Source organism: Arachis ipaensis, chromosome B09, assembly GCF_000816755.2.
Source record: "Arachis ipaensis cultivar K30076 chromosome B09, Araip1.1, whole genome shotgun sequence".
Classification (NCBI taxonomy): Eukaryota; Viridiplantae; Streptophyta; class Magnoliopsida; order Fabales; family Fabaceae; genus Arachis; species Arachis ipaensis.
The window spans coordinates 37981757-37994052 of record NC_029793.2 but is presented as its reverse complement, the minus strand read 5'-3'; the positions used below and the strand labels follow the sequence as shown (position 1 = coordinate 37994052).

At 38.6% G+C, this 12296-nt stretch overlaps 1 protein-coding gene across 1 annotated transcript; it reads right to left on the bottom strand.

Annotated features, from left to right (window-relative positions):
* Positions 8231-8770, bottom strand: LOC107615422. Its single transcript, XM_016317486.1, has one exon. It carries the CDS (start codon positions 8768-8770, stop codon positions 8231-8233), a length of 540 nt encoding a protein of 179 aa, XP_016172972.1.

The window sequence follows — 12296 nt, the reverse complement described above, 5'->3', positions numbered from 1 at the left end:
AGTACTATAAAGAATATTATATAAAAAAATATTAAAAGAAGTATAAAAAAATTAAATATACTTAAAAAAATAATATTATAATTTAATATTATATTTTTTTAATAATTAATTAATTATTTATCTAGAAGTGATTTTAACTAATATTATTTAAACAATATTTATTTTATCAAACTCAATTTGAATATAAAATTGCAAAACAGAAATCATGTTGATATAAACTCAACCAATTCTACAAAATCTCTTTTTTCACCAACGTAAATCTAAACACACAGAACTGCTTCAAGATTAGTTTCCGTCTTTAGGGTGTGCATAAGCATGTTACATCGGGCAGAAAATTTTAATTAATCACATCAAGCGTTAAAGGACATCAGTAATTAAAACGCTATGTTAGCCTAGACAGTATTCTAAACACCCAAAATAAAATGTCCCTCGTCTAATGACTGAACAATGAGCTAAACAAAATAACTGGAAATACCTGTATAATTGAAATTTTAAATGGCGTGCTTAAAGAGCACGCCGATATGTCTGCATGTCAGTTGCCCACCGAACCGTCATCATCAACGGCCGACGCTTCGGGGTGGTTATGGGCATGTGACGACAGCGACGGTCCATCCTCATCGTGGTGGCGCTTGTTTCTAACCATCCTCTCTAGAGCCGCGACCCTCAGTCCCAAAGCATGCCACATGGTAGTCTCTTCTTCCTGCTTACAAAGTTTGTCGACCATCGTCGCCAGATCAGCTGCCTTCCTTTCCAGAGTGCGTACCGTGGTCTTGTTATCGTGTATCTCATCCGGCGCCGGCGGCTCCATGCCCTGTTTTGTGTTGTCTCCGTCCCCCGCTTCCAGTAGCTCGTCCTCGCCGAGCACAAAAGTCGACGGTACAAACGAATTTTGTCCTCGAGGTTAGCCCCTCTTAACCAACGCTGCCTCGACCATGGAACATTCTGCACGATTCTCCTCCGTGCGGATGAGGCTGATCAGTTTCGTGATCGACAGTCCCTGCAGAACATCGGCACTCATCTGCGCCGTTGGTTTTGGCATGGAGTCTTGCGACATCGTAAGGTTCGGTGGCAGGGTTGAATCGGGATGCAATCGCACCCTAAACCCGCAAACGTAGAGGTGGAGTGGTGGCTAGATATGACAAGATTGATATTTATTGATGCGCATAGGTAGTCAGCGAGACGTGCAACGAACGTTTGGCCCGAAACCATATAAGGCATTGTTTGGATGCAAAATAGAAAATGTCTAGGAAAGAAAATGGAAGGAAAAAAAATAAGAGGAAAGAAAATGAGAGGAAAAGTGGACTTTTGTGTGTATTGTTTGGATGAAGAGAAAATGAATAGAAAGAAAATAGGAATTTTTTTTCATTTGGGTGAAAAGAAAAGCAAGGAGAGAAAAAATTACACTGAGTAAAATTACATTAATACCCTTATCTATATTATATAAAATTATAATTTATACTAAATAAAGGACAAATTGGTAATTAAATCATTATTTACTTTTTCTCCATCCATTTTCATTTCATTGTTGGAGAGAAAACTTTTAGATGGATCCCACACTATATTTTCCTTCTCCTCTTAATTTTCTTGGATCATTCAAAACTAAACCATTATTTACTTTTTCTTCGTCCATTCTCATCTCATTGTTGGAGCGAAAACCTTTAGATGGGTCCCACAATATATTTTCCTTCCCCTTTTAATTTTCTTGGATTATCCAAACAATGGAAAACTTCATTTTCCACTCATTTTCTTTCTCTACATTGTTTCCCTATTTCCCGTGAATCAAACAGTGTGTTAACATTCCCCCAAGTGGGGATAACCGGTTCGATATAACATTAATTAAGAATTAATGTAGCATAGTTGTGTTGGAATACATCTATTTACAAGTTAGAAAGCAAATTAGGTGATGGACACGTGGGCAGCTGGGGGTATCACTCCAGAGCAGATAATCATCACCACGTTTTGGGTTCCCAATGTACCTGTGCGGGTTCGTCGAGGTAGAATTACAGGGCAGCTGGACAGGTGCTGGTTACCGTACCTTAGAAACGTTGGGTGCTCGACTATATCCCTATACAACCCCCATTGAATACCCCTCTCTGGTCCTATCAATGCTCGTTGGGACTTGGGAAGAGTACATGACGTCGTGAAAAGGAAAGGTATACGAATAATGGAGCGACCATTCCGAGAGGAAATAGGGATCCTCTCCAGTGAAAAAAATTGGACGGTGTCTAGTGTTAAATCTAACCCTTTATGATTCTCTCTCTCATATTTATTTTTGGTCCCACTTATAGAATTAAAGGTGAGAGACCACATTTCATTTCCTCAAGTGTTAAAAAAACTGGAGAGGATCCATTTCCAAAAAAAAATATTGTGTTTTATATATATATGTAATTTAATCAAATACCCAACCCATATTATATTTATAAATAATTATTTACCTGTGTAATTGATGAGGAAAAACGATTCCACACAAAACTCACCGGCAAGTGTACCGGGTCGCATCAAGTAGTAATAACTCACAAGAGTGAGGTCGATCCCACAGGGATTGATGGATTGAGCAATTTTAGTTAGGTGATGAATTTAGTTAAGTGAATATTTGATGATTTGAGTGAAACTTGATCAACTGTAGCTAAATTGTAAGTAAATAAAAGGGAGAAAGTAAATTGACAGAATCTAAAGGCACTGAAGAAGTAAACTGCAGAAACTTAAATTGCAAGAAAGGTAAATGACTGAAACTTAAAGTGCAAGAAACTTAAATTGCTGAATCTAAATTGCTGGGAAATGTAAATTTCTTGAAGAATAAAAGGGATTTGGGTATTAGGATTCAGAATTGAACAAGAAAATGTAAATTAAAGTAAATCAGAAAGCTATGAGATGAAGAGATTGAGATCTAGATTTCAGTAACAAAACAAAAATGGAAAATTGCTTGGAGAAACAAACAGAAAGAAAACTTGGCTCAATTATGAAATTCTAAAAGAGAAGTTGAAGATCGAAGAAAAGTAATGAGATCAGGAAGAAGAACTAGATCTCAATCACTCCCTTGACCAAACAGAAAAGAAATTGCAGAAGAAATGAAAATGAAAACAGAAAAGGGAACTCAGATCCAACTTCTAATTCTCAGAATTATCAAAAGAAAAGTAGAAGATGGTTCTCAGATGAATGATTCCAATGGAATTCTTCAATCTCAATTCAAAAATCCAAAATAGAAAGTAGAAGTTGCAGAAGAAAGAACAAACAGAAAATAAACCCAATCCCAATTCTCAAATTCAAAAATGAAAACTAAAAGTGAAAAACTAAAAAATGAGCAAAGGGTCCTTCTCAAATCAAATTAAATCCTATTTATACACTTTCTATTTTGGTCTTCAAAACTTGGAGTGGGCTTTTCAATTTTGGCCTTGAATGAAGAATGGGTCAGGGGTGGTGCATGCTCCAGTGGAGCGCTCCGTTTCATTAGTGAACGTCGCGTTCACTTGCCTTGCGCCAATTTTGGTGCGCACTTGGCCTCTCCATTAGCGTTCAATTTTTGAACGCCACACTCAAATTTTGAGTGCTACACTTCATGCTTCCTTGGATGCGCGTGAAAACGTTCACTCTAGTGAACGTTACGTTCACTTTTCCAAACGTTGCCTCCTTGACTAGCGCTTTGGTGCGCACCGTTCCCACTAGCGTTCACTTCTTTGAACGCCACGCTCCCTTGGTTGAGCGTTCCCTTGGTTCCAAGCCTTGTGTCATGATAAAGTTCACAAAAGTGAACGCTACGCTCAAACTTTTGAGCGCTACCCTTTGTGTATTTGGTGCATTTGGCAAGGAGCTTCCTCCCAAGGCTGAAACCCACGATAAAGTTCACAAAGTGAACGCCAAGTTCACTTTTTTGAATGTTTCTCCTTTGATTGGCCTCCCCCTTTTCTTCACCTGCAAGTAACCAAGCAAGTAATCAAAGTATCACCAAATTCACAAGGTCTTTGCATCATTTATCAAAATCAATTAATTCTAGCATAAACCCTATGATTTTGTGTAAAATAATTGATGGTTGATCGATTCAAAATAATCATGAAAATCCACTCCAATTACTTACTTATTGTGCAAGAAAGTGCATGAAACCTAATGAAACTAATGAAAAATGCTTGTAAAACTAGCATAAGATGACTTGTCATCACAACACCAAACTTAAACCTTGCTTGTCCCCAAGCAAGCACTAAATATGAGAAGACATGAAATGAAACAGAGAAGCATATATCCTTATTTAGCAGGTAATTAAATTCAGACCATGGGATTTTATGCAGACAAGATGCAGCTCACTTATTATTTGCTGATAGATAAGAAATGCTTCTTTGAGGATTCACTATAGTTGCTATCATAATTCCTTGCTCTTTGATTGATCCCTTTTTGATTTTTTCCTTCATTCTTTTGCTTAGAAAGCTTAGTGTCAAGTATTGCAGCAGCCTTTTGGCTCAATTTTTCTCAACACTTCTTCACTACAGACACTTGGCTCACAATTCTTCTTAGGAACATTGATGCCCAACACCTCTTTGGATTACTAAATGCTTTGTAACTAGGTTGCTCTTGATAATGGACTTTCGGTTGATAATCCTGGATTAGTTAATCCAAGTTACCAAGTTTTAAAAGACTCCTCAGAACCTAATTGTCCAAGCATACTAGTACAAGAAGCACCACAGGCATATGTCCTAAGGTCCAAGCTATTGGTATCTAGCCTTATTTTTTGTTTCTTTCTTTCTTGTTGCCAATCCTTGGCTTTTCTTTTCTTTTTCTTTCTTACTTTTCTTCATTTTCCAAGGGGTGATTATTAATGACAGGTTTTATAACAGCAACTAAGTTCATACTACAAAGAGCATTCTATTATGCATCTTTTATTATTGAGCTTTCCATCCAATCAAACAATTACCACCACAAAATTTCATTCTAATTCCTAACACATTGGACAATCACTTTCTATTTCAAACATTTTCTCTTATTGATGCAAAAGGGAAACAAAACATAATTCAGCAGATGAGCGATAACAAGCATAATGCAGGTCCTAATAAAGATTCCAATAAAATATGAAAGTGCAGAACATAAAACATTTGGAGGGATATCATGTTTCAGATATGCATCATCCTTATTTAATTAAAAACATGAAAGGAACTCCACCACCTCCTAATGTTCGTGCTCCTTGCCTTTGCTGGACTCTCCTTTCTTCTTCTGCCTCTTCTTGCTTGTTTATTGGGGTTCTTCAACAGGACATCTTCGATCCCAAATGTGGCCTATCTGACCCCAGAGCCAAGCATCCTTCAATCCTTGTTGCATGTGTGCTGTATTTTTATTGGCTTGTGCTCTCTGATGGTCTACCAATTCTTGGCATTGCTTAAATGGCTTGATCTGTTGGTTCAATGCTGGCATGCTATGGACTACATAGTCCAGCTTTGCTTGAGTTGCTATATCATACTCCATTCTGTCCAAGTTCCTATGCTCTCCAATTGTATGATATATGTTCTTCCATTGGTAGAGGTTTTGGGTGTACTCCCCATACTTGGCCTGTCGTAGGGACAATCTGTTAAATGATTCTTGAAAGTTTGCTGATTGTTCCCTTTGCCCCTCAAGAATTCTTGCTTGAGACTCTCTCTGTTGATCTAACATCTTGAGCTGAAAGTTTTCTTGCTTCTCCATCATTTGCTACTGCCAATGCTCTTGTTGCTCTCGATCCTTCAAATATTGCTCTTGTTGCCTCAAGTATTTCTCATGTTGTTGCTCCTGTGCTCTCATGTATTGTTGAGACATTTCTTCAATGGCTCTTTGCATTTGGCTCAGGTCTATTGCACTAGAAGCTTGTTCCCCCTCCACTTGTGGTCTCCTCCTTCTTCCTTGAGCTCTTCTCTCCTCCTCGGGTTCAGGGACACCATCCATTTTCTCCCTGGTGATTCCTCTGCCTCCCTTTACCTTCTCTGTATCTTCATCCTCAAAGAGTACCCCTGCTCTTTTGCACAGCCTCAGAATAGTACTTGGGTGACCAAGTCTGCTTGATGTGCCAGTATCCTCAGCCATCTCTTGAATGCTATCTGCTATGAGCTGAGGAATATCGATTTCTCCTCTCCTAAGTATGCAATATGTCAGGATTGCTCCCTTTATGATTACCTCTGAGGTGTTTGCAGTAGGGAGTATGGATTTTCTCACTAGCTCATACCACCCTTTGGCTTCAGGTATGAGATTTATTCTCTTCAAGTGGCTTGGAGTTCCTTCTGAGTCCCTTTCCCAGTCTTTGCCTTCAAAGCATAGACCATGTAGTATCTCATCAGGATCACTCTCACCTGCCATTCTTTCCTCAAAGCTGGATTCTTCATAGGTTATCACTCTTATCTGTAAGACTCTCATGATGGATGATGGGCTGAAATCTACAACATAACTCTTATAGGGAGGGCTGTCCTTGCCTTACCTCACAGCATTTGCATAAAACTCCCTTATCATGACTGCACTAATGTCTGTGAGAGGTTCACACAAAAGTTCCCATATTCTTTCTGTGGTGATTCTTCTCATGATGGGATACTCTCCATCTTTTAATCTGAACCCCATCTCTGGAATGACTTTCTTTGATTCCATTAGCCTATAATACCTTGATTCATGAAATTGAGACTTAAATCTCTTGGTATCATAGGTTGGTGGTTCAGCTACAACTGGCTCCTTTCCCTTCCTTCTTATGGAACTTGATGAAGCCATAAATTAGGAAGGAAAAAAAGATAGAGGTAAGGATAAATTTTGGTTAATGCACGGTTTAGGATGGAGGAAAGAAGAAGTTGGGTGCTGTGTGGTGTCTTTGGGTGAGAGAGGAACAATGCAAATCTTGTGGGGGACTTATATGAAGAAAGCAAAAGTGTGTGGTTTAAAGAGTGTTGCTTCCAATTTATAGACAAGGTCATGAAGTCTAGAAGCAAAACACAAGGGTGGAGGATTCGGTTAAGTTGCCATGAAGGGTGAAGATTGAGCAAAGTATTGTTGAAAGTTCATGGAATGGACGGCTTGCATGTAGAGATGGATGAAGACAAGGATCACTCCCTCATTGGTCATGTTGTTCGGCTTCCTAGATGCTAAGCCATGCAGATTTTGTTTCTAAGAGAGCACACTTCCCTAAGCACATGTGACTCCCTTTTCCATCTTGTGATGACCGTACATGCATGCCTTTTGTCCTTTTCTTCAAATTTCACCATTCCTATCCTCGTGAACCAAATAAATAGTGAGCTTAAACTTTCAATTCAATACGGTGGTGGTGTAAGATATATATAAAAAGAAAATGTTGCTATGTGTTCCTCATTTATGAATAAGCAACCATGCCTCTTAGAAATTGAACAAAATTTTGGTGAACACCAAACTTGTTTTCTTCTAAGTGATCCATATAAAACACAATGAATATCTATCATAATTGGTATATTCATTATAAGAAACATTTTATTTGCTACCATGCTACCATGAACTCATAAAATGATGCAATGTATAGTTTTTCTATTCATGAATTTGAGCCTTTGAGTAAAAATAATTTTCTTGAAATTCATAGCATATATAGATACCAAACTTAAGGTTTGGCTATATACTTAAACAAAATGAATGAGTATATATCCCAAAATGGTTCTATGATCAATTATGCATGAAAAGCTATTTTAAAGTGCCTTTAGGCACACCAAACTTAGGAATCAAACATATGCTTCAAAATGATGTGTGCAGTTATCAAATCCACTCATGAAAACTCAAATTTATTCTAGAAGAACCAACAATTATTAAAATTAAAATAAAAGCAAGAATATTAAATCATGGGCTGCCTCTCATGGAGTGCTCTTTTATTGTCACTAGCTTGACATTGGTCCCTTGTTAGGGTGGCTGATGATTGTGGTGCCTCAGTTTATCTCCTCTCACTGTGAGCCTTCTTCCTGTGTGTTGATGATAAATCTCCATGTGCTCCAGTGAGAGCATCTTATTGATGATGTAGTAATCATCAGTTTATGGATCTGTCTCCAACTGCTAGTATATCAATCTTACTCTGTCCCCTTTTGAGAATCCTTCAGTTGGTATCTTTTTGTTCTTCCACCCTTTTGGAGCTCTTTTCTTGTTATTCTTTCCTTTCTTTGGTGGCTCTTCTGTCTTTACATCAGATTTAATGTCAGGAACTTCCTTCCCACAGATCAAATCTTCAATCTCTTCCTGCCTTCTCTTTTTAGCCTTCTTATGTTTCATACCCTCTTTTCCTTCTCCACTATCCATCTCTTGCTTCACAGGTGAGCTGAGGAGTGTCTCCTTGGCTTTTTCTTCCCAATGTATGTCTTCTTTCTTCAACCCTCATGCAGCTTTTCTCTTCAATAGTATGCTGTATTTCTTGGAAAACATTTAGAGTGATCTTCTCATCATTTATCCTCAAAGTCATTTTTCCTTGTTCAACATCAATGATGGCCCTTGCTGTGGCCAGGAAAGGTCTTCCCAATATAATAGAATCATTCCCCTCTTCTTCTAAGTCTAAGATTACAAAGTTTGCTGGAAATATGAATTTCCCTACTCTGACAAAGAGATTTTCAATCACCCCCTTGGGAATTACCAGAGATATATCCACTAGCTCCAATGACATCTGTATAGGCTTTACTTTTTCTATAGATATCCTTCTCATCATAGACAGAGGCATGAGGTTAACACTGGATCCTAAATCACACAGTGCCTTGTCAATGATTGTGGCACCAATGGTACAAGGTAAGAAGAAGCTCCCAGAGTCTTTGAGCTTTGGTGGGATGCCTTCTTGGATCATTGCACTGCATTCTTGTGTCAAGATCACTATTTTTTTTTCATTCCAGCTCCTCTTCTTGTTGATAAGCTCCTTTAGAAATTTTACATACAGAGGCATTTGTTCTAAGGCTTCAGCAAGTGGAATGTTAATTTCCAACTTCTTGAAAACTTCTAAAAACTTTGGGAATTATTGATCCTTGATCTCCTTCTGAAATCTTTGAGGATATGACAGAGGAGATGTGTGAGTCTTTACTATCGTCCTCTGTTCTTATGATTGCTCCTCCATGAGTTCCTTTCCCTTCTTTGAAGTTTGTGGTTGTTCCTCTTTCTCTTTGAGTTTCTCCTGGTCGTGCTTGGCTTTGAGTGTCACTTCTTCCTTGCTGCTAGCTTTATCATTCTCAGCTGGTCTCTTGTTAGTTTCTTTGTCATTTACCAAAGTTCTTCCACTCCTTAATTGGATTGTTTTGCACTCTTCCTTGGGGTTGGGAAAGATGTCACTTGGTAGTGCATTAGATGCTCTTTCAGCCACTGCTTGCTTGGACAACTGGCCAATCTGCCTTTCCAAATTCCTCATTGAAGCTTCATGGTTCTTGTTGGCCAATTCTTAATGCTTGATCATCTTCTCCATCAATATCTCCAAGTTGGAGATCCTTTGAGATTCTTGAGGTAGTTGTGGTTGATTTTGTGATGTTGATGGTTAATGATAATTTTTTTGGTTAGTGGATGAGTTGTTGGGTGGATAGTAGTTGGATTGGGATTGATTGTTTTGTGGTTTTCTGTATGAATTTTGGTTAGTGTTTTGATGGTTTTGATGGTTTGTGTTTCTGGAATTGTTCTAGTTTGAGTTTCTTTGCCAAGGCTGTTGGTTTTGGTTCTCTCCCCATTTCAGATTGGGGTGGTTTCTCCAGGATGAGTTGTAAGGGTCTCCATGGAAGTCATTTGGTCCAGAACTTTGATTATGCATGTACTGCACTTGTTCAGGCTGCTGCTCCTCATAGCTTTCCTCCTGCTGTCCCCACACCACTGATGGTTGGTTAGTTTTGCTCACTGCTGCAAGTTGCAATCCATCCATCCTCTTTGACATTGTTTCAATTTGCTGTTGGAGCTGCTGGTGTATGAGTTTATTCTGAGCCAATATGGTATCAACTCCTTCAAGCTCAAATACACCTTTCTTTGGAGCTGTTTGCCTTTCAGAGGAGAAGAAATACTCATTGTTGGCCACCATATCTATTAGATCATGTGACTCTTGAGCAGTTTTCATCATTTGCAAAGATCCTCCTGATGAATAATCCAAAACTTTTTTTGAAGGTAAGGACAAGTCTTCATAGAAATTCTGCAACTCCACCCATTCACTGAACATTCCTTCTGGACATCTTCTGATTAGAGCTTTATACCTCTCCCAAGCTTCATACAATGACTCTCCTTCTTATTGTCTGAAGGTTTGCACATCAATTTTTAGCTTAATGATTCTTTGGCGTGGATAGAATTTGGCTAGAAATTTGCTAACCAAATCATCCCAGCTGGTAATGCTCTCTTTAGGAAACGTTTCTAACCACTGTGTGGCTTAGTCTCTCAGTGAAAATGGGAATAAAAGAAGCTTGTAGATGTCAGGGTGGACTCCATTAGTTTTGACAGTGTCACAGATTCTCAAAAATACAGAGAGGTGTTGGTTTGGATCCTCAGCAGCACTTCCTCCATATTGACAATTGTTTTGAACCAGGGTAATTGGTGCACAAAATTGTGATCATCAATGGTGCCATCAACATGGTACGCTCAATTGTAATCTCAACTTTTTATCACAACTTCGCACAACTAACCAGCAAGTGCACTGGGTCGTCCAAGTAATAAACCTTACGTGAGTAAGGGTCGATCCCATGAAGATTGTTGGTATGAAGCAAGCTATGGTCACCTTGTAAATCTCAGTCAGGCGGATATCAAATAGTTATGGAGTTTTCGAAAATTAATAATAAAGTAAAGATAGAGACACTTATGTAAATCATTGGTGAGAATTTCAGATAAGCGTATAGAGATGCTTTTCGTTCCTCTGAACCTCTGCTTTCCTGCTATCTTCATCCAATCAGTCTTACTCCTTTTCATGGTAAGCTTTATGTAAGGACATCACCTTTGTCAATGGCTACTTTTAATCCTCTCTGGAAAATGGTCCGATGCGCTGTCACTACATGGCTAATCGTCTGGAGGCATCACCCTTGCCAATGGGTGCATCCTATCCTCTTGTGAAAATGGTCCAAATGCTCTGTCACAGCACAGCTAATCATCTGAGGTTCTCGATCATGTTGGAATAGGATTCACCCTCCTTTTGCGTCTGTCACTATGCCCAGCAATCGCGAGTTTGAAGTTTGTCACAGTCATTCAATCCCAGAGTCCTACTCGGAATACCACAGACAAGGTTTAGACTTTCCAGACTCTCATGAATGGCCATCCATGTATTCTAACTTATACCACGAAGACATTTAATAACTCAGACTCGGTCCCCTGTATTAGATATCCAAGAGATATCCATCCAATCGAAGGTAGAACAGAAGTGGTTGTCAGGCACGCGTTCATAGGGAATGATGATGATTGTCACGTTCATCACATTCAGGTTGAAGTGCGAATGAATATCTTAGAAGCGGAATAAGTTAAATTGAATAGAAAACAGTAGTACTTTGCATTACTTCATGAGGAACAGCAGAGCTCCACACCTTAATCTATGGAGTGCAAAAACTCTACCGTTTGAAAATACATAAGTGATGAAGGGTAGGCATGGCCGAATGGCCAGCCCCAAACATGATCAATAGATCAAAATATAATCCAAAGATGTCAAATACAATAGTAAAAGGCTTATTTATAATAAACTAGTTACTAGGGTTTACAGAAGTAAGTAATTGATGCATAAATCCACTTCCGGGGCCTACTTGGTGTGTGCTTGGGTTAAGCTTGAATGTTACACGTACAGAGGTCATTCTTGGAGTTGAACGCCAGTTTGTAACGTATTTCTGGCGTTTAACTCTGGCTTGTGACGTGTTTCTGGCGTTTAACTCCAGACAGCAGTGTAGAACTGGCGTTCAACGCCCTTTTACATCATCTAAACTCGGCCAAAGTATGGACTATTATATATTGCTGGAAATCCCTGGATGTCTAATTTACAACGAAATTGGAAGCACGTCATTTTGAGTTCAATAGCTCCAGAAAATCCACTTTGAGTGCAGGGAGGTCAGAATCCAATAGCATCAGCAGTCCTTCTTCAACCTCTGAATCTGATTTTTGCTCAAGTCCCTCAATTTCAGCCAGAAAATACCTGAAATCACAGAAAAACACACAAACTCATAGTAAAGTCCAGAAATGTGAATTTAACATAAAAACTAATGAAAACATCCCTAAAAGTAACTAGATTCTACTAAAAACATACTAAAAATAATGCCAAAAAGCGTATAAATTATCCGCTCATCACAACACCAAACTTAAATTGTTGCTTGTCCCCAAGCAACTGAAAATCAAATAGGATAAAAAGAAGAGAATATACTATAAATTCCAAACTCCAAACTATC